Genomic DNA, 23,726 nt, shown 5'->3' with positions numbered 1-23,726 from the left:
AGATTTGCCCCCTTTTAACGATGCATCTTTATAGTGTCAGGGGGATCCCAGTTAAGGGTAGAGCATGGTGCACTTGGACCCAAATCGTTCTCAACGTTCAAATGATTCAAATTGTTTTCAATGATCTCGCAAGCTGCTACAATGGACTAACAGCTCAAGTAAATACAATGTCAGTCACAACTGCCTGAATCTGAACAATACTACCAGACAGCGTGGAGAGCAAGACAGAGAGGATAGCAGCAAGACAGAGAGGATAGCCAGTCACAAGGAAATGCTATGTTGTGTTTGATTTCTAACAGTTAGTTTTTGAAGTACTCCCTGTGAACTCATACACAGGGCTCTATTTGAACAAACCTAACGCAATTGTGAATCTTAGCGTTGGGCGGTCGTGCTATAGGTTTGGGGGATGTGTCAGAAATATTTGAGCTATTTTCACAAACACAATTATCGTCGCAGTTGCTGGCGTTGGCGCAAAAAGGATGGATTTTGATGAATAAACAAGTTGTGGGTGTGTCGAGGCTTGGCCCCTCACTGGCCAATCAGAACGTGCTCCATAGCTAAATACAGGTATGTGCTTGCTTTGAGTGATGCATTTAAGTTATTTTATGTATTGCCTTGGAATCAACTCCAATTCCAATGTTAGTCCATTAAAGTTTGTTAAACAGCTTACAGAAACAAAATACGTAATACATGTATCACTAGCCACTTTAAACACTGCCACTTTTATATGTTTACATACCCTACATTACTCATCTCATATGTATATACTGTACTCGATACCATCTACTGCATCTTGCCTATGCCGTTCTGTACCATCACTCATTCATATATCTTTATGTACAGTGGGGCATAAAAGTATTTTGTCAGCCACCAATTGTGCAAGTTCTCCCACTTAAAAAGATGAGAGAGGCCTGTAATTTTCATCATAGGTGCACTTCAACTATGACAGACAAAATGAGAAAAAAATAATATTTGCAGATTATGGTGGAAAATAAGTATTTGGTCAATAACAAAAGTTTCTCAATACTTTGTTATATACCCTTTGTTGGCAATGACAGAGGTCAAACGTTTTCTGTAAGTCTTCACAAGGTTTTCACACACTGTTGCTGATATTTTGGCCCATTCCTCCATGCAGATCTCCTCTAGAGCATGTTTTGGGGCTGTTGCTGGGCAACACAGACTTTCAACTCCCTCCAAAGATGTTCTATGGCCAGTACATCTGGAGACTGGCTAGGCCATCATAGAAATGCTTCTTACGAAGCCACTCCTTCGTTGCCTGGGCGGTGTGTTTGGGATCATTGTCATGCTGAAAGACCCAGCCACGTTTCATCTTCAATGCCCTTGCTGATGGAAGGAGGTTTTCACTCAAAATCTCACAATACATGGCCCCATTAATTCTTTCCTTTACACGGATCAGTCGTCCTGGTCCCTTTGCAGAAAAACAGCCCCAAAGCATGATGTTTCCACCCCATGCTTCACAGTAGGTATGGTGTTCTTTGGATGCAACTCAGCATTCTTTGTCCTCCAAATACGACAAGTTTTTACCAAAAGGTTATATTTTGGTTTCATCTGACCATATGGCATTCTCCCAATCTTCTTCTGGATCATCCAAATGCTCTCTAGCAAACTTCAGACGGGCCTGGACATGTACTGGCTTAAGCAGGGGGACACGTCTGACACTGCAGGATTTGAGTCCCTGGTGGCGTAGTGTGTTAGGCTTGATGGTAGGCTTTGTTACTTTGGTCCCAGCTCTCTGCAGGTCATTCACTAGGTCCCCCCGTGTGGTTCTGGGATTTTTGCTCACCGTTCTTGTGATCATTTTGACCCCACTGGATGAGATCTTGCGTGGAGCCCCAGATCGAGGGAGATTATGTCTTCCATTTCCTAATAATTGCTCCCACAGTTGATTTCTTCAAACCAAGCTGCTTACCTTTTGCAGATTCAGTCTTCCCAGCCTGGTGCAGGTCTACAATTTTGATTCTGGTGTCCTTTGACAGCTCTTTGGTCTTGGCCATAGTGGAGTTTGGAGTGTGACTGTTTGAGGTTGTGGACAGGTGTCTTTAATACTGATAACAAGTTCAAACAGGTGTCATTAATACAGGTAACGAGTGGAGGACAGAGGAGCCTCTTAAAGAAGAAGTTACAGGTCCGTGACAGCCAGAAATCTTGCTTGTTTGTAGGTGACCAAATACTTATTTTCCACCATAATTTGCAAATAAATTCATAAAAAATCCTACAATGTGATTTTCTGGATTTTTTTTCTCATTTTGTCTGTCATAGTTGAAGTGTACCAATGATGAAAATTACAGGCCTCATCTTTTTAAGTTGGAGAACTTGCACAATTGGTGGCTGACTAATTACTTTTTTGCTCCACTGTACATATTCTTCATCCCTTTACACTTGTGTGTATAAGGTAGTTGTTGTGAAATTGTTAGGTTAGATTACTTGTTGGTTATTACTGCATTGTCGTAACTAGAAAAACAAGCATCTTGCTACACTCGCAAAAACATCTGCTAACCATGTGTATGTGACAAATAAAATTTGATTTGAAATAACAAAATGTACAGTAGACCTATCCCATCTTTGCTAAATTTGTTAACTTGAACCTGTTTGCAGTCCACATTGTCCTCTCACTGTCAGCACATTGTCCTCTCGCTGCGTTTATTTTCAGCAAACTTAACATTGATAAATATTTGTATCAACATAACAAGATTCAACAACTGAGACATAAACTGAACACAGACATGTGACTAACAGAAATTGAATAATGTGTCTCTGAACAAAGGCGGGGTTCAAATCAAAAGTAACCGTCAGTATCTGGTGTGGCCACCAGCCGCTTTAAGTACTGCAGTGCATCTCCTCCTCATGGACTGCACCAGATTTGCCAGTTCTTGCAGTGAGATGTTACCCCACTCTTCCAGCAAGGCACCTGCAAGTTCCCGGACATTTCTGGGGGGAATGGCCCTAGCCCTCACCCTCCGATCCAAAAGGTCCCAGACGTGCTCATTGGGATTGAGATCCGGGCTCTTCTCTGGCCTTGGCAGAACACTGACATTCCTGTCTTGCAGGAAATCACGCACAGAACAAACAGTATGGCTGGTGGCATTGTCCTGCTGGAGGGTCATGTCAGGATGAGCCTGCAGGAAGGGTACCACATGAGGGAACCTGCCTTACAACAGGCCTACAAGCCCTCAGCATAGGCCTCTCTCAGCCTATTGCGGACAGTCTGAGCACTGATGGAGGGATTGTGCGTTCCTGGTGTAACTCTGGCAGTTGTTGTTGCCATCCTGTACCTGTCCCGCAGGTGTGATGTTCAGATGTACTGATGCTGTGCAGGTGTTGTTACACGTGCTCTGCCACTGTGAGGACAATCAGCTGTCTGTCCTGTCTCTCTGTAGCGCTCTTAGGCGTCGCACTGTAGGGACATTGTAATTTATTGCCCTGGCCACATCTGCAGTCCTCATGCCTCCTTGCAGCATGCCTAAGGCACGTTCACACAGATGAGCAGGGACCCTGGGCATCTTTCTTTGGGTGTTTTCATAGTCAGTAGAAAGGCCTCTTTAGTGTCCAAAGTTTTCATAACTGTGACATTAATTGCCTACCGTCTGTAAGCTGTTAGTGTCTTAACGACCGTTCCACAGGTGCATGTTCATTAATTGTTTATGGTTCAATCTGGTGCAGTCCATGAGGAGGAGATGCACTGCAGTACTTAATGCAGCTGGTGGCCACACTAGATACTGACTGTTACTTTGCATGTTCATTCATTGTTTATGGTTTATTGAACAAGCATGGGATTTTTACAAATTATCTTTGAAAGACAGGGTCCTGAAAAAGGGACAGTTTATGTGTATACTGTCTTTCATACCATCTATTGCATCTAGCCTATGCCGCTCTGTCATTGCTCATCCATATAGTTATATGTACACTACTGGTCAAAAGTTTTAGAACACCTACTCATTCGGGGGTTTTTCATTTTTTGTAACTATTTTCTACATTGTAGAATAATAGTGAAGACATCAAAACTATGAAATAACACATATGTAATCATGTAGTAACAAAAAAAGTGTTAAACAAATCAAAATATATTTTATACACTGCTCAAAAAAATAAAGGGAACACTTAAACAACACAATGTAACTCCAAGTCAATCACACTTCTGTGAAATCAAACTGTCCACTTAGGAAGCAACACTGATTGACAATAAATTTCACATGCTGTTGTGCAAATGGAATAGACAACAGGTGGAAATTATAGGCAATTAGACACCCCGCAATAAAGGAGTGGTTCTGCAGGTGGTGACCACAGACCACTTCTCAGTTCCTATGTTTCATGGCTGATGTTTTGGTCACTTTTGAATGCTGGCGGTGCTTTCACTCTAGTAGTAGCATGAGACAGAGTCTACAACCCACACAAGTGGCTCAGGTAGTGCAGCTCATCCAGGATGGCACATCAATGCGAGCTGTGGCAAGAAGGTTTGCTGTGTCTGTCAGCGTAGTGTCCAGAGCATGGAGGCGCTACCAGGAGACAGTACCTCAGGAGACGTGGAGGAGGCCGTAGGAGGGCAACAACCCAGCAGCAGGACCGCTACCTCCGCCTTTGTGCAAGGAGGAGCAGGAGGAGCACTGCCAGAGCCCTGAAAATGACCTCCAGCGGGCCACAAATGTGCATGTGTCTGCTCAAACGGTCAGAAACAGACTCCATGAGGATGGTATGAGGGCCCGACGTCCACAGGTGGGGGTTGTGCTTAGAGCCCAACACCGTGCAGGATGTTTGGCATTTGCCAGAGAACACCAAGATTGGCAAATTCGCCACTGGCGCCCTGTGCTCTTCACAGATGAAAGCAGGTTCACACTGAGCACATGTGACAGACGTTACAGAGTCTGGAGACGCCGTGGAGAACGTTCTGCTGCCTGCAACATCCTCCAGCATGACCGGTTTGGCAGTGGGTCAGTCATGGTGTGGGGTGGCATTTCTTTGGGGGGCCTCCATATGCTCGCCAGAGGTAGCCTGACTGCCATTAGGTACCGAGATGAGATCCTCAGACCCCTTGTGAGACCATATGCTGGAGCGATTGGCCTTGGGTTCCTCCTAATGCAAGACAATGCTAGACCTCATGTGGCTGGAGTGTGTCAGCAGTTCCTGCAAGAGGAAGGCATTGATGCTATGAACTGGCCCGCCCGTTCCCCAGACCTGAATCGAATTGAGCACATCTGGGACGTCATGTCTCGCTCCATCCACCACAGACTGTCCAGGAGTTGGCGGATGCTTTAGTCCTTTAGTCCAGGTCTGGGAGGAGATCCCTCAGGAGACCATCCGCCACCTCATCAGGAGCATGCCCAGGCGTTGTAGGGAGGTCATACAGACACGTGGAGGCCACACACACTACTGAGCCTCATTTTGACTTGTTTTAAGGACATTAAATCAAAGTTGGATCCGCCTGTAGTGTGGTTTTCCACTTTAAGTGTGACTCCAAATCCAGACCTCCATGGGTTAATACATTTGATTTCCATTGATAATTTTTGTGTGATTTTGTTGTCAGCACATTCAACTATGTAAAAAAAAGTATTTAATAAGAATAATTCATTCATTCAGATCTAGGATGTGTTATTTTAGTGTTCCCTTTATTTTTTTGAGCAGTGTATATTTTCATTTGTTTAACACGTTTGTTTACTACATGATTCCATATGTGTTATTTTATAGTTTTGATGTCTTCACTATTATTCTACAATGTAGAAAATAGTAAAAATAAAGAAAAACTCTTCAATGAGTAGGTGTTCTAAAACTTTTAACCAGTAGTTATCATGTGAGCATAAATGAGTCGGGAGACAGGCGCAGGAATGCGTAATTTTTTTATTATTAAGCCCAAATTACGGCATGCCGTGTAAAGGCACGGGGACGAAGACCAAGCAAACATGTAACAAAACACAGGGTAGAAACCAAAAACAAAAGAGCGAGGTGTACCTCGAATAAATAACACACGCGCACAATGATTAACACACGGGACGAGACCCGTAATCATCTGCCCAATGCACAATGGCACGAAAGCCAAAACACACAGCACAGGTACTCACACGCACCAACGAACATTGTAACAATAATGGGCCGACAACGGAAACCAATGGGCACACTTATACAAGTACTAATCAGTGGGAATAGGGGACAGGTGTGCGCGATGAAAGTTCCGGAGGGATCCGTGACAGGAGTGGAAATATTCCTATTCCATTCCTTTACTTAGATTTGTGTGTATTAGGTAGTTGTTGTGGAATTGTTAGATTACTTTTTAGATATTGCTGCACTGTCGGAACTAGAAGCACAAGCATTTCGCTACACTCACAATAACATGTGTATGTGACCAATACAATTTGATTTGATTTTGGAATGCGACATTCGACGAGCAGGTGTCCACATACTTTTGGTCATGTAGTGTATAATGTTTTATTGAAACCATCGTACAGATCGCATTTACACTTCTCCAGAAGTTGCATTGCAAGTGTGCCACGGACGTTCTCACCATAAAACCAGTACAGTGAATCATTCTAATAAGTTTGTTTTTAATACAATTAAACGAAAAACAAACAGTTGGGGAATGTCAGCGCACTGTTAAAAAGGGAATGTCAACTCGCTGTTTTGCTCCTCTCAAGCATTATCTTTTAATAAAGCTTTGCTGATTAAGATTTATCTCCAAGCGGTCTCGCGAGCCAAACACTTTATGTATGGTCTTGACTAGCCTACTTGATTAAATTGGCAAGGACAAAAAGAAAACAGCCTTCATTGAGAGGAGGGGGGGCTATGCGTGGTGTTTAATCAAATAAATCGAAATGGGGAAAAAACATAACTGTTTTATGTTTCTAAATATGAAGTATCCAGGCACCAAAAGCACATCTTGTCCCATGTGCAGATGGGCTGTGTTTGTCACTGCTGGATAAACTGCATTTCCGCTGTCAAAATTCATGCCATAACCAACTGTGTTTCTGCTAAAACCAGCTTTTGGTTGGTCTTTTTGGACTCATGTTTTTAAGGACACACCTCCAATATTTCCACCCCTCCCATCTGAGAGCAAGCGAGCTGATGTAAAACAGGTAAATTGCCGAATCTGGCGTTAGAGCTAAAAAAAATGCCAATGTGCCAGTTTTTACATGATGAAATTGCAAACTTAACGTAAGTTTAACACTAGCGCTGCTTTAACGCCAGCCAAATATAGAGCCTAAAGAGTGACATGGTCTCAACTTGGATGAAATAATAGCCCTTAAAAGGGTTTAAAGGATCCTTCGGGATACTTCCCAAGAGACAGATGAACTCATGGACAGCATTTTTAGGTCTCTGCATCCATTACGAAGAAAGTAAATTTCGAGAGCCAATGCTCAACTTCCTTTAAAATGCACACAAAGACAAAAAATTGTACCCACGAGTTCATCTGACTCTGGGGAAGTAGATAAAGGGCTTCATTTACAAAATCCTGAAGTATCCCTAAGGGAGAGAGAGCTCACCTTGTTGCGTCCTGAGCTGAGCTGGGGTGGCAGTGACCTTGAAGCAGCAGTGACTCTCGCCCTGGAAGTGGCCAGATTACCTATTCAAACCAACACAGCAAAGCAACAAGTCAATACAATCCCACATACTTTATGAACACCTGCTCTTTCTATGACATAGACTGACCAGGTGAATCCAGGTGAAAACTATGATCCCAAATCAGTGTAGATGAAGGAGAGGAGAAGGGTTAAAGAAGGATTTTTAAGCCTTGAGACGATTGAGACATGGATTGTGTATGTGTGCCATTCAGAGGGTGAATGGGCAATACAAAAGATTTAGGTGCCTTTGAACGGGGTATGGTACTGTAGGTGCCTGGCGTACCAGTTTGTGTCAAGAACTGGGTTTTTCACACTCGCCAGTTTCCCATTTGTAACAAGAATGTTCCGCCACACCATAGGACATCGGGCCAACTTGACACAACTGTGGGAAGCATTGGAGTCAACATGGGCCAGCATCCCTGAGGAACGCTTTCGACACCTTGTAGAGTCCATGCATAGCAAATCAAGTTAACTGCTGCTTTCAACAAGCATGTCTCTTGAGAGCAGGCCAGTTCCATTGTGGACCAGTGTGTTGGGTAACCCTTTAGGTAGACAGAAAGGGCAGTTTAGGACCTCACCAGTCTGAGCTGGATCTCACTGCAGTGCTACAGTCACTCCCGGACAGACGAGAGGATATGACCCGAGCATATGCAAGACAGTCTGAAACATTTCAAAGTTTCTGCACAAGATGTCCAAATGTTTTCTCTGGCTATATCTTCAGAGGCTAAACTGTGATTAATAGCAGTGAAAGAAGCCTTTGAAGCAGGATTGGTGACATCAAAGTCCTAATCCATGGGTGGCAGGATTTTTATAATGAGTGGGAAGTATCTTAACACATTTCAAAGGGTTTACTCCATGAATAAACAATAGCTGCACAGATGTGCCACACACACCTTAGAAAAATACGGCACCAGAAACAGGAGGCAGTATTAACCAGGCTGCAGTGTACACTCCGAAGAAAATCTTTGTTTTCGATGAAGCTACAGCTGAATTGACAGACAAACAATCGTCCTCGATTTCAGATAGACCCGTACATCAATAGACAAAGATGAGGTCATTCCTTTCACTATAATATAACACTTTAGGTCAATTCTCAAGGGTTAATGACTGAGAATGATCAACCTAAAACAGCTATGGTGTTAGATCACAATTCTGTTGTTCCAAAAGACGAACAGTCAGTTTATATTCTACAGTATGACTCATACAGTTTTGCATCTCTGGAGAGGTAGAAATCAATTTTTGATGGGTTAATTAAAAGTCAGATCACGTCTAACTTTAGAACATGAATGTCCTGCTCTCGCCAAAGGCTTTATTTCAGGCCAAATTAATGTTTTGTCACATCACACTCACACAGCTGTAGTCAGGACAATCCACAACATTTGATGTCAAAAAGCATATATAGTAATTACATCAATGGTAATAACAATGACATTGTGTTCAGGGTCTGACAGTCAAACACTTTACTGTTCATATGTCTGTAAGATCCAGCAACAATATTCACGATATGGTATTTAGGAACTCTCCCTTGTCTACTTCAAATTATAAACTGGGTAGTTTGGGTACTGGATGCTGATTGGCTGAAAAAGCATTTCAGCCCTGTGTATACCAGACAATATACCATGGGTATTATGCAAAAATACTTGTTTAATGTTCTATTTATGTTGGTAACTAGTTTATAATAGCAATAAGGTACCTCTGGGCTTAGTTGTCTATAGCTAATATACCACAGCTAAGGGCTGTATTCAGGCACTTTGCTTCACGTCATGTCTGAGAACAGCCCTTAGTGGTGGTATATTGGCCATTATAAACTGGGTGGTTTGAGCCCTGAATGCTGATTGGCTGACAGCCGTGGTATATCAGACTGTATACCACGGGTATGACAAAACATGTATTTTTACTGCTCTAATTACGTTGGTAACCAGTTTATAATAGCACTGTGATGACTCTGCAATGCATAGTGCCTAAGAATAGCCCTTAGCCGTGGTATATTGGCCATATACCACACCCCCTCGTGCCTTATTGCTTAAATATACCACAACCCCTCGGGCCTTATTGCTCAAAGGCAAAAAAAGCCATTTATCTACTTCTCCAAAGTGGATACCATTTATGTATCTGTGTCCAGTTTGAAGGAAGTTAGAGATAACATTGGTTCACGAAACTAACTAGCTTAGCACAAAGACTAGAAGTCTTCAGGTACAGCATGCTAGCTAGGGAAGTAGATAATGGGTCTAAATGCCAAAATTCTGAACTATCCCTTTAAGTCTACCTCTACCTTATTACTTAATGCTACAATATGTAACATTTTGGGGCGACATGACCAAATTCACATAGAAAGGTGAGTTATAGTTCTTTAAATCTCATTGAAAGCAAGTCTAACAAGTGGTAGGTAGATCTGTTCTATGTGCACTATTAAGTTTAGTTTTGGAATCTTTTACTTTTGGTTTTGTACACCAGCTTCAAACAGCTGAAAATACAATATTATTGGTTATGGAAAATATATTTTACAGCGGTTTAGATGGTACATTGATACTATACACAATGTCTGCTTGTTTTGTCACCTAAACTGAAATTAGGCTAACTATTCGAATTTTAGCAACCAGGAAATGGCAGAGCGATTTCTCCATAGTGCACCTTTAAAAGTCTACATTTGGAAATTTCAAAAATAATATTTGTTTGATCAAACTAAAATAAAATAAAAATTGCACAGTATTGCAGAAATGATTCAATCATGTAAACAACCTAATCACTGTAAACAACCTAAAACAGGGCTAGGAAAAGAAATGTCAGAAATCATCATCTTATGTCTGACGAAAACAAACATCTTACAGGCCAAAACACACAAAGACGGATCTCTCAGAATGGTGCCCACAGACAAATGGTGTCAGGTAGCCTAGTGCTCAAGCAGGGACGCGCTGCAATTAGCCAAAAGTAAAGCTGGATGGATTAATTGGAGTCGGTCTTGTGCAAATGAAGAGCCCTCTCTCCTCTCCCCATTAGTGCTGCTGGGCCAGATCATCTGAGCACATTTGTCATGATGAATTAGTGGCTGAGTGTCGAACGGGCCCGTGGAGTGTCACGGTGCTTTCACGCCTCTCACTTGCATGACACCATCAAGGGGAGATGAAGGGGCTGTGTTATGATGAGGGAAGCTATGACAGTTGTACCTAAGCCTCAAAACAGACACTCTTCTACTGCTTTCTACATATATTCCTAGGCGGCTCTTATTAATTCATTATTTTGTGGTTCCTTATCGACTTATGACTACATGATTAGTGCATGGGTTAACTGTCTCTCCGCTCAAAGATTTCTTGAAACATGTTAACACCGGAGATGTCCAGCATAAAAAAAACATCCTTATATCATAAAACTGTAATGAAGTCAATGGCCGATTGAGAAACAGCGCGTTTCTGTCCGTTGGTAATTCTAGCATAGTATTCATACTGAGCACATACGGAGTGGGAAGGAGTCACTGCTGCACTTTAAAAGGCAGTGGAATGTGGTTTTACGTCTAGCATGTAAGCGTATGCCTTTTAATGTGCATGGGCCATCAGCAAAACATTTTTTTCCAATCGCTTAGGTAATTCACCTCTCTGACTAAGCCTGCACCTTTTCTTTTTGAAAACCAGATAACATCCTCTTACTAAAAACCCAACAGTGCCTATTCTCAATGTTCGGAGTCATCATCACAACTGTACAAAACGGTATATATTCGCAAAGGGGTTCATCACTAGAGGCTGTAGGGGTGTTGTGAGAACAGAGGAGGAAGTAAGGGGGTCCATCGCCCAACAGGTCATCCTGTCTTAGGGAGCAGGCGGTGGTGGAGGATCACACTGATGGCTTCTGCTTCATGCGTGTTGCTCTTGGCATGGGCTGCCGCCACAGATACACAGAGTGAGAGAAGGAGAAAAGAGAAAAAGCCTTCCCTGGCATCTGTGCGTACACTTTGAAAATTAAGCCCAGCAAGAATCCTATAGAAAAAAAAAGCTCAAGCTGGCAGTTGTATTGGGTTTCTATTGACAAGAATAGTCAATGTGCCTGGGATTAAAAAGCAATCCCACGTTCAATATGACACCTCCCTACATTCTTTTATGAGTGCCAGTGCGCGCCTTGTAGTTCAGAAGCTATGGATCGAGCTGTCGACACAGGGGACAATCAAAGTTGTAAGAGAGCAGCCTCTTAGAGCTGAGTTTGCAGAAGCTCCGTGGATATATCTTCCTTCTCTCCCGCTCTCTTTTTTGAATAAATGTGATCTGGAAACTCAACTCAGCAACCAGGCAAATGAGATTATGGCAGCCATACCACCCCCACATAACCAGCAACCTTTACGCCCAGAGTTAGTTGATTTCAATGCAGAAAAGGGTCATCAGAATCTGACTGCTGACTAAAAACATTCCTGTGATTAGAGAAAATATTTAAAAAAGTTTAACTTAAAAAGGAAAATTACACCCAAAAACTATATTTTGGGTGGATTGTTGATATGTCCGCAATCAAGTTGAGACACAGTATATACAGCGCATTCGGGAAGACTGATTGACTTTTCCACATTTTGTTACGTTACAGCCTTATTGTAAAATTTATAAAATTGTTTTGTTTCCTTATCAATCTACACACAATACCCCATAATGACAAAGCAAAAACAGGTTTGTATAAATGCTTGCTAATTGATTAAAATAAAAAAAACGGAAATATTACTTTTACTTAAGTACTTAGACTCTTTACTCAGTATTCTGTTGAAGCACCTTTGGCAGCGATTACTGCCATGAGTCTTCTTAGGTATGACGCAACAAGCTTGGTACACCAGTACTTGTGGAGTTTCTCCTATTTTTCTCTGCAGATCCTCTCATGTTCTTTCTGGTTGGAAGGGGTGCGTCGCTGCACAGCTATTTTCAGGTCTCTCCTAAGATGTTCGATCGGGTTTAAGTCCAGTCTCTGGCTGGGCCACTCAAGGACATTCAGAGACTTGTCCCAGAGCCAATCTGGCTTTGTCTTAGCTGTGTGCTTAGGGTCGTTGTCCTGTTGGAAGGTAAATCTTCGCCCCAGTCTGAGGTCCTGAGCGCTCTGGAATAGGTTTTGATCAAGGAGCTCTCCGTACTTTGCTCCGTTCACCTTTCCGTCTATCCTGACTAGTCCACCAGTCCCTGCCGCTGAACAACATTCCCACAGCATGATGCTGTCACCACCATGCTTCATTATAGGGATGGTGCCAGGTTTCCTCCAAACATGATGCTGGGCATTCAGGCCAAAGAGTTCAATCTTGGCTTCATCAGACCAGAGAATCTTGCTTCCCATAGTCTGAGAATCCTTTAGGAGCCTTTTGGCAAACTCCAAGTGGGCTGTCATGTGCCTTTTACTGAGGAGTGGCATCTGTCTGGCCACTCTACCATAAAGGCCTGATTGGTGGAGTGCTGCAGAGATGGTTGTCCTTTTGGAAGGTTCTCCCATCTCCACAGAGTACCTCTGGAGCTCTGTCAGAGTGACCATCAGGTTCTTGGTTACCTCCCTGACCAAGGCCCTTCTCCCCCAATTGCTCAGTTTGGCCAGGCGGCCAGTTCTAGGAAGAGTCTTGGTGGTTCCAAACTTCTTCCATTCAAGAATTATGGAGGCCACTGTGTTGTTGGGGACCTTCTCCAGATCTGTGCAGTGACACAATCTTGTCTCAGAGCTCTACGGATAATTACTTCGACCTCATGGCTTGGTTTTTGCTCTGACATCAACTGTGGGACGTTATATAGACAGGTGTGTGCCTTTCCAAATCATGTCCAAAAAATGTAATTTACCACAGGTGGACTCCAATCAAGTTGTAGAAACATTTCAAGGATGATCAATGGAAACAGGATGCACCTGAGCTCAATTTCGAGTCTCACATATACTTACGTAAATAAGGTATCTATTTTTATTTTTAAATAAATTTGAAAAAGTTTCTAAAAACCTGTTTTCGCTTTGTCATTATGGGGTATTGTGCATAGATTGATGAGGACTTTAAAAAAATGTAATCCATTGTAGAATAAGGCTGTATCGTAACAAAATGTGGAAAAAGTCAAGAGGTCTGAATACTACCAGCTATCTAAAATTGGCCCTTTCCTAAATTAGCCAAGGGTGGAGATTTGGACTTGTGGTTATACTTAATTCTCCGTTCTGGTCAATGATTATTAGGGCGATTCTGATCCAACAATAAATTCATACATTGTGCCCCTGGCCTGAGAGGATGGAAGTTTAATATGTAACTAGTTATAGAAGGCAAATGTTAACTAGCTAACGTTGCCCATGAATGGAAGTTAAGCTAGAGAGCCAACATTTTTGCCAGGTGATAGACAGTTTCAAATCAAATCACATTTTATGTCACATGTGCCGACTACCAAGTTGTAGACCTTACAGTGAAATGCTTACTTACAAGCCCTTAACCAACAATATTTTAAACATTTAAAATAAAATAACAAGCAAGGCTATATACAGGAGGTACCGGTACAGAGTCAATGAAGTAATATGTAAATGTATGTAGAGTTATTAAAGTGACTATACATAGATTATAAACAAAGCGTAGCAGCATCATAAAAGCGGGGTCTGAGTAGTCCTTTGATTAGCTGTTCAGGAGTCTTATGGCTTGGGGGTAGAAGCTGTTAAGAATCCTTTTGGACCTCGACTTGGCACTTCGGTACCACTTGCCGTGCGGTAGCAGAGAGAACAGTCTATGACTAGGGTGACTGGAGTCTTTGACAATTTTTAGGGCCCTCCTCTGCCTGACATAGAGGTCCTGGATGGCAGGAAGCTTGGCCCCAGTGATGTACTGGACCATACACACTACCCTCTGTACTGCCTTGCGGTCGGAGGCCGAGCAGTTGCCATACCAGGCAGTGATGCTCTCGATGTTGCAGTTGTAGAAATCTTTGAGTATCTGAGGACCCATGCCAAATCTTTTCAGTCTCCTGAGGGGGAATAAGCTTTGTCGTGCCCTTTTCACGACTGTTTTAGTGTGTTTGGACCATTATAGTTTGTTGGTGATGTTGTTGGTGATGTGGACACCAAGGAACTTGAAGCTCTCAATCTGTTCTACTAAAGCCCCGTCGATGAGAATGGGGGAGTGCTTGGTCCTCCATTTCATGTAGTCCACAATCATCTCCTTTGTCTTGATCACGTTGTTGTCCTGGCACCACTTGACCAGGTCTCTGACCTCCCCCTATAGGATGTCTCATCATTGTCAGTGTTCAGGCCTACCACTGTTGTGTCATCGGCAAACTTGATAATGGTATTGGAGTCGTGCTTGGCCATGCAGTCATGAGTAAACAGGGCGTACAGGAGGGGACTGAGCACGCACCCCTGAGGGGCCCCCGTGTTGAGGATCAGCGTGACAGATGTGTTGTTCCCTACCCTTACCATCTGGGGGTGGCCTGTCAGGAAATCCAGGATCCAGTTGCAGAGGGAGGTGTTTAGTCTAGGGTCCTTAGCTTAGTGATGAGCTTTCAGGGCATTATGGTGTTGAATACTGAGTTGTAGTCAATGAATAGCATTCTCACATAGGTATTCCTTTTGTCCAGGTGGGACAAGGGCAGTGTTGAGTGGAATAGAGATTGCTGTGGATCTGTTGGGGCGGTATGCAAATTGCAGTGGGTCTAGGGTTTCTGGGATGATGGTGTTGATGTCAGCCATGACCATTCTTTCAAAGCACTTCATGGCTACAGACGTGAGTGCTACGGTTCGGTAGTCATTTAGGCAGGTTACCTTAATGTTCTTGTGCACAGGGACTATGGTGGTATGCTTGAAACATGTGAGTATTACAGACTCGGTCAGGGACAGGTTGAAAATGTCAGTGAACACACTTGCCAGTTGGTCAGCGCATGCTCGGAGTACACGTCCTGGTAATCCTTCTGGCCCTGCGGCCTTGTGAATGTTGACCTGTTTAAAGGTCTTATTCACATGTGATAAGGAGAGCGTGATCACACAGTCGTCCGGAACAGCTGGTGCTCTCATGCATGGTTCAGTGTTACTTGCCTCGAAGCAAGCATAGAAGAATTTAGCTCGTCGGGTAGGTTCGTGTCACTAGGCAACTCGTGGGTGTGCTTGTAGTCTGTAATAGTTTGCAAGCCCTGCCACATCCGACGAGCATCAGAGCCTGTGTAGTATGATTGATTCAATCGTAGTCCTGTATTGATACTTTGCCTGTTTGATGGTTCGTCGGAGGGCATAGTGGGATTTCTTATAAGCTTCCAGGTTAGAGTCCCACTCCTTGAACATGGCAGCTCCACTCTTTAGCTCAGTGTGGATGTTGCCTGTAATCCATGGCTTCTGTTTGGGGTATGTACAGCTCATTCACTGCGTTCTTCGTGCCAGCATCCGTCTACGGTGGTATATAGACAACTATGAAAAATATAGATGCACGGTGGGGACAACGTCATCGATGCACTTATTGATGAAGCCAGTAACTGATGTGGTGTACTCCTCAATGCCATCGGAAGAATCCCGGAACATATTCCAGTCTGTGCTAGCAAAACAGTCCTGTAGCTTAGCATCTGCTTCATCTGACCACTTTCTTATTGACCTAGTCAGTGGTGCTTCCTACTTTTGTTTTTGCTTGTAAGCAGGGATCAAGAGGATAGAATTATGGTCAGATTTGCCAAATGGAGGGCGAGGGAAAGCTTTGTACGCGTCTCTGTGTGTGGTGTAAAGGTGGTCTAGAGTTTTTTCCCCTTTTGGTTGCACATTTAACATGCTGATAGAAATTAAGTAAAACTGATTTGAGTTTCCCTGCATTAAAGTCCCCGACCACTATGAGCGCCACCTCTGGATGAGCGTTTTCCTTTATTCTTATGACCGTACACAGCTCATTGAGTGCGGTCTTAATGTCAGCATTGGTGCGCGGTGGTACAGTGCCTTGCGAAAGTATTCGGCCCCCTTGAACTTTGCGACCTTTTGCCACATTTCAGGCTTCAAACATAAAGATATAAAACTATTTTTTGTGAAGAATCAACAACAAGTGGGACACAATCATGAAGTGGAACGAGATTTATTGGATATTTCAAACTTTTTTAACAAATCAAAAACTGAAAAATTGAGCGTGCAAAATTATGCTGCGATTACAGCTGTAAGTCGCTTGGGGTATGTCTCTATCAGTTTTGCACATCGAGAGACTGACATTTTTTCCCATTCCTCCTTGCAAAACAGCTCGAGCTCAGTGAGGTTGGATGGAGAGCATTTGTGAACAGCAGTTTTCAGTTCTTTCCACAGATTCTCGGTTGGATTCAGGTCTGGACTTTGACATTCTAACACCTGGATATGTTTATTTTTGAACCATTCCATTGTAGATTTTGCTTTATGTTTTGGATCATTGTCTTGTTGGAAGACAAATCTCCGTCCGAGTCTCAGGTCTTTTGCAGACTCCATCAGGTTTTCTTCCAGAATGGTCCTGTATTTGGCTCCATCCATCTTCCCATCAATTTTAACCATCTTCCCTGTCCCTGCTGAAGAAAAGCAGGCCCAAACCATGATGCTGCCACCACCATGTTTTACAGTGGGTATGGTGTGTTCAGGGTGATGAGCTGTGTTGCTTTTACGCCAAACATAACATTTTGCATTGTTGCCAAAAAGTTCCATTTTGGTTTCATCTGACCAGAGCACCTTCTTCCACATGTTTGGTGTGTCTCCCAGGTGGCTTGTGGCAAACTTTAAACGACACTTTTTATGGATATCTTTAAGAAATGGCTTTCTTCTTGCCACTCTTCCATAAAGGCCAGATTTGTGCAATATACGACTGATTGTTGTCCTATGGACAGAGTCTCCCACCTCAGCTGTAGATCTCTGCAGTTCATCCAGAGTGATCATGGGCCTCTTGGCTGCATCTCTGATCAGTCTTCTCCTTGTATGAGCTGAAAGTTTAGAGGGACGGCCAGGTCTTGGTAGATTTGCAGTGGTCTGATACTCCTTCCATTTCAATATTATCGCTTGCACAGTGCTCCTTGGGATGTTTAAAGCTTGGGAAATCTTTTTGTACCCAAATCCGGCTTTAAACTTCTTCACAACAGTATCTCGGACCTGCCTGGTGTGTTCCTTGTTCTTCATGATGCTCTCTGCGCTTTTAACGGACCTCTGAGACTATCACAGTGCAGGTGCATTTATACGGAGACTTGATTACACACAGGTGGATTGTATTTATCATCATTAGTCATTTAGGTCAACATTGGATCATTCAGAGATCCTCACTGAACTTCTGAAGAGAGTTTGCTGCACTGAAAGTAAAGGGGCTGAATAATTTTGCACGCCCAATTTTTCAGTTTTTGATTTGTTAAAAAAGTTTGAAATATCCAATAAATGTCGTTCCACTTCATGATTGTGTCCCACTTGTTGTTGATTCTTCACAAAAAATACAGTTTTATATCTTTATGTTTGAAGCCTGAAATGTGGCAAAAGGTCGCAAAGTTCAAGGGGGCTGAATACTTTCGCAAGGCGATGTATATAGACAGCTACGAAAAATATAGATGTAAACTCTCCTGGTAAATAGTGTGATCTACTGCTTATCATGAGACACTCTACCTCAGGCGAACAAAACCTAGAGACTTCCTTAGATTTCGTGCCCAGCTATTGTTTACAAATATGCATAGGCCGCCACCCCTTGTCTTACCAGAGGCCGCTGTTTTATCCTGCAGAAAAAGCTTAAAACCCGCCAGCTGTATGTTAATCATGTCGTCGTTCCGCCACGGCTCTGTGAAATATAAGATATTACCATTTTTAAATGTCCAGTTGGTAGGATATACGTGCTTGTAGTTCGTCTATTTTATCATCGATTGATTGCACGTTTGCTAATAGGACCGATGGAAACGGTGGAGTACCCTCTTGGCAACAGATCCTTACAGGGCACCCGGACCGTCGTCCACAATACCTTCGTCTTTTCCTCATGAGAATGACGGGGATGAGGGCCTTGTCGGGTGTCTGGAGTAAATCCTTCCCGTCCAAAGGTGATTAATCGCTGCCCTGACATCAAGAAGCTCAGTCATTTTCGGTCATAAGAAACATTATGTACAAAATAAGTTACAAATAACTTGAAAAAATATACACAATAGCACAATTGGTTACGGGATCGTAAAACGGCGGCCATCTCTTTCGGCGCCATTACATTCGTCAACATGAAAGAGAGGAGGATGGTGTTTCTCTACAAGTAGGGTGAGTCAACATGTTTTTCTACTTGCATGAACGCGCACACACATACACACACACGGATGCACGCACACAGAAATCAGAACCATGGACAGCCACATCATATTTAGCTTATGTTGATTGAACTGAATTGTTCTTGGTATCGTTTAATTGTCACTGTGTTAGACTAAGCAGAGGTGATTTGATAATGTAGACCTGTTGAAGTTGAAATGGTGCTGGAATAGTGGAGGCAGCTCCTGTTTTCTTTGCGACTTACGGTAAATCTCTGTGGTTCTAAATCAATAGTTGTTTAGTGGTCCGAAAATGTCAGAAACATTATCTGGCTTGACTATGCTGTAGATCATGTAACTGTTACTGTACATGCACTATGTTTTGTGGACTTCAATGGACAGAGGTTGCTATCCAGTTTTGTGATGAAACAAAGGTGTGGTTGAATTTATTCTGCCACTGTGTCTTCTTATTGCCTCTGCCTTTAGGCCTATATATCACGACAGCAAGGCATATGAAGGGGGGGCTTGGCTTCCCCAGTGATTTACCCACGCACTGCTACTGCATCCTATTCATCCTATTTAAAAAAAAGACAACTTTCTTTAGATAAAACCATACTAAATATATATTCACATTAACAAATAACTGATTGTCCCCAGTCCACCTGGCCGTGCTGCTGCTCCAGTTTAAACTGTTCTGCCTTATTATTATTGGACCATGCTGGTCATTTATGAACATTTGAACATCTTGGCCATGTTCTGTTATAATCTCCACCCGGCACAGCCAGAAGAGGACTGGCCACCCCACATAGCCTGGTTCCTCTCTAGGTTTCTTCCTAGGTTTTGGCCTTTCTAGGGAGTTTTTCCTAGCCACCGTGCTTCTTCACCTGCATTGCTTGCTGTTTGGGGTTTTAGGCTGGGTTTCTGTACAGCACTTTGAGATATCAGCTGATGTACGAAGGGCTATATAAATACATTTGATTTGATTTGATTAAAACACACTGTTTTGCAATGAAGGTCCACATTAGCCTCAACAGCACTCTTTGGGGTAGCACTATGGTGTAGCCGGAGGACAGCTATTTTCCGTCCTCCTCTGGGTATATTGAATTCAATTCAAAACCTAGGAGGTTCATGGATTTCACACCATTCCATAGAATCCCACAGTAATTATGAAGACTTCCGGAGGACGTCCTTCAACCTACAGAGCTCTTGTAGCATGAACTGACATGTTGTCCACCCAATCAAATGTATCTAGTACTGAAAGCATAAGCTACAGCTAGCTAGAGAGAGAGAGCTATATTTCATTGTAATTTTTTCACTTTCACTTACCTAGCTAGCTAATGCAGCTGGCTAATTTAGCTTACTCAAACGCCTGGCTCAAACAGAGAGAAACTATTTATGTTAGCTAGCTGGCTAAGGCGATCCAACACTTGAACTTGTCCTAGTCAAGGTTAAGCTTTCGGTTTTATAAATTTTTTGCCACAGAGGCCTGCCATTGTAACTGCTAAACTGTTTGCTGTACACTGTACTGTGTGATTGTAGTGGGTTTACTAACTCGTTAGTTCTAGTAGCTATGTTGACTATGATGTTAGCTAATATGGTGACAACAATGTAGGTTGTTTGTAGCGGTTATGATATGAAGGTTTGGCTTGGAAAGTTTTTTTTACCTGGTCACAGACAGCTGTTGTGTTGTGCACAAGTCTACAAGCGAAGGGAATAGGTAAGAGGAGGAAAGCGCCTAGATGCTAGAAGGAATTATACAATGAGGGATGCTATGAAAGTGAACTGTGTGTGCGGGGGATTTGGGGTATATTCATTCCACTGATTCTGTAGAAAAACATTTCTTAAACAGAAGCAAACGGAATGAAACTGGGATAAATCTATCTGAACTTGTCCAATAGAAACTCTCGTTTCCAACTGTTTGGACTAATGATTTCACCCTAGATCAGCTAGATGCAGGCAAGAGTGTGCAAGGCTGTATTGAATGAGTCACTGTCTGTCACCTTGATTACTCCAATTTGTCTCTCGACCTGTGATAAGTGATAAACATTCATTCGTAGGCTAGGTTGTAATAACCTCATGACAGGGAAAATTCAGAGTATCATATAGTAGCCTAAACCTATTGATGTTACATTGAGCTGGGTGAGTGGAATATGAATGACAGTCATCCAATATGCTGTAATAGAAATAAGGCCATGTTTATAAAAAATAAAAAACGTCCTCCCTAATCTTAAACGGTACAGACCGCCACTGACTCTGATGATAGAGATACATGTGGAATAATCTGAAATGTGTAGTCCTGACAATGCTCTTCAAGAAGTGATGATATTAAAAACCAAATAGTTATACATTTATTTAACAACCCTTTGAAAACGGCACGTAGTCGTCAATGGCTTTAGCAGAGCTGGAGGTCTCCTTTCCCCCCCAGCAGCCAAATCGAACACTGCACCGTATTGACGTTTTATTGATAACGACAGAAAGTATCCCCATAAATGTAACCCAGTGGGATGAAAGCCAGACTACTAGCAGAGAACAAAGAGCACAATGTGTCATCATGCTGCACGGCTGAAGGAACATGTCAGATCTTCACAAGAGAAACTCTTAACACGGAGAGAGGAACATTGTACTGTCTTGGAGTTGTGAAAATGTTGAACCAATATGTAGCTTTCATTTCGTACATTTCAAACATCACAGTGGAATTAAGTGCAGTAAATTCGAGCTATTACATTACTGTTGATGTACAGTATGCACAACATTGGACCATACAGACTTGTCTGGTACATGAATAAAAAATAATTTGCAATAAATTAAAATCAGTCTCTGTGATTACTTTCTTCTAGGAAATTTGAAATGTAAGCTTGTGTGTATACAATGAAAGTTACATAGGCCTACATACAGATTATCATTTTCTCTGCAGTAAATTAAGGTTGCCACTAAATTGAGTTGACTATAATGAGACATGCCTGACATCACAGAAATATAGATAAATATACATTATGTTAATAGTGTTTTAGTATCCGTGCCCATCTATACACTAGAGACTACTCTCCCATCCAATAAAAATATGCAAGTTAGGCAATTATAAATTACACACCACTTTACTTGTCACATTTTCACCAATAAGCCAAGGATACCTACCTAATAATTCAAAACGCACACAGATGATCCTGACCCCAGTCATGTTCATATTACTGGGTTATTACTGTACATACAACATGGTTTATGTATGTACATACTAAAAGACCTGTGAAATACATCATGCATATTAATATGGTGTGAGAAAGCAGAAATATAGTGACTTCTGAGGTACAGTAGATGAATATGAAGAACCATGCACCATAGGAATAGAATTAGACCACTATGCCCTGCAGTCTGGTCTGGCAGAGTGAGGGCTGTCATAAGGTGCCATGGTTGTGTGCACTGTGCTCTGCTGACGCTAACCCTAAGGATACATACAAATCCTCTGACCGCAGGCCTCCCAGGCCTCACCGGACCATACACAGCTCAGCCATTTCAAGCACTCTGATCTGAGGGATCTGGGAAAGACCCTGGCTTATAGGAATTTGTCCATGCAAATACATCCCATTTCCTCTGGCAAAACCCCTCCACATGCCCAAACCTCAAGGACCCTGCCTGATGAGATTATTCTAGGCACAAGTGGTCCAACTATTCTGGCAAGGAAAGCTTTTCACTTTTTGGTTCCGCACGACTCTCAAGAAACTCTGCGTGTAATCACATTTTACTTATCAATATGCAACATTTCAATTGATTTCAACATTTCTAGACCAGTCCCATTCCCAATTAGTAATATTTACTGTCATTTTCCAGGCAGTAAAGTGTTCACAGTATCTTCAATCATTTTGTATCCGAGATATCATTTGATAACAGTAAGGGTCACTTTCTTTGGTTATCTTGCCTCTGAATTATAATTTGATATTCACATTTGATAAGACAGATAAAATATAGTCAAGTAATCTCTATGCCTGTATGTGTGGTGCCTCGTTCCAGACCCATCAATGTCCTTTTATATCAAAAGTTAACATGAGGATCAACGAGGCTGACACCTAGTGGTCATAAAAAGAGCCATCCGGTTGGTACAGTATTCACAACTTGACAGCATAGAACTAAACCACCCGGGTTAAATAGATTTTCATCTGATCCCACAGATAGCAGTAATTTCACAGATAACACTGACTCTATAATATGAACTAAAATGCAAATTAAATTCCCCCAGATTTTACCCTGAAGAATCGAATTATCATCTTCCTCTGCTATTTTTCACTTAAAAGGGAACTCAAGCTTTTCCCACATGATAAGCAGAAGTAGATTGTCTCATAGCTGTTATCTTACGTGATCATCTCTACCCTCACGAAGTGTCAAGAAGACGGGACCTCTTTATCAGAGGGATGGTGAAGATTGAGTGAGGGCACCCTGTAGACATTTTTTTTAAAGAGATGAGTTACGGAGGAAGATTCCATAACTGACGTACTAGACACCAATAACTCCCGAGTGGCGCAGCGGTCTAAGGCACTGCATCTCAGTGCAAGAGGCGTCACTACAGTCCCTGGTTCGAGGGTGTTTGACATCCGGCTGTGATTGGGAGTCCCAAAGGGCGGCGCACAATTGGCCCAGTGTTGCCCGGGGAATTGTAAATAAGAATTTGTTCTTAACTAACTCGCCTAGTTAAATAAAGGTTCAATAAAAAATACTAATAAAATAACAAAAACAGTGGATAGATTACAACTACACAGCAATATAACACTTTTACTGCAGTCAATCATGAAAATCTCAACTTGATACCTATTACCTACTATGCACTTGACCCAAAGACATTGCTGTGAATATGTCCCTTGTATGTTGTGCTGTAGACAAGAAAGCCTTCGGATGAGCTGAACCAAATTAGAGGCTTTTAGGCCTAATTGACACTGTGTCTGTACCCATGAATGGTGGACCACATCTCTGCTGACACTCATTACTAGGGAGTACCAAAGCACAGTGAATTCTCCCCCCGTTTTCATTCTACTGAATTAAC

The 23,726-nt window shown here is 42.4% G+C and overlaps 1 protein-coding gene across 4 annotated transcripts in view; it reads right to left on the bottom strand.

Moving 5' to 3' along the window:
• The window catches only part of myo3b (myosin IIIB), a 107,215-nt gene that overhangs the window by 40,683 nt on the left and 42,806 nt on the right, over positions 1 to 23,726 (bottom strand). For all 4 annotated transcript variants that reach the window (XM_029633478.2, XM_029633484.2, XM_029633487.2 and 1 more), the window contains one exon: positions 7,488 to 7,567. In XM_029633478.2, coding sequence (XP_029489338.1) covers positions 7,488 to 7,567 — 80 coding nt within the window. The remainder of the gene's footprint in view (positions 1 to 7,487; positions 7,568 to 23,726) is intronic.

This window comes from Oncorhynchus nerka, linkage group LG3, assembly GCF_034236695.1.
Source record: "Oncorhynchus nerka isolate Pitt River linkage group LG3, Oner_Uvic_2.0, whole genome shotgun sequence".
NCBI lineage: Eukaryota > Metazoa > Chordata > Actinopteri > Salmoniformes > Salmonidae > Oncorhynchus > Oncorhynchus nerka.
This window is presented reverse-complemented; position numbering and strand designations above follow the sequence as displayed.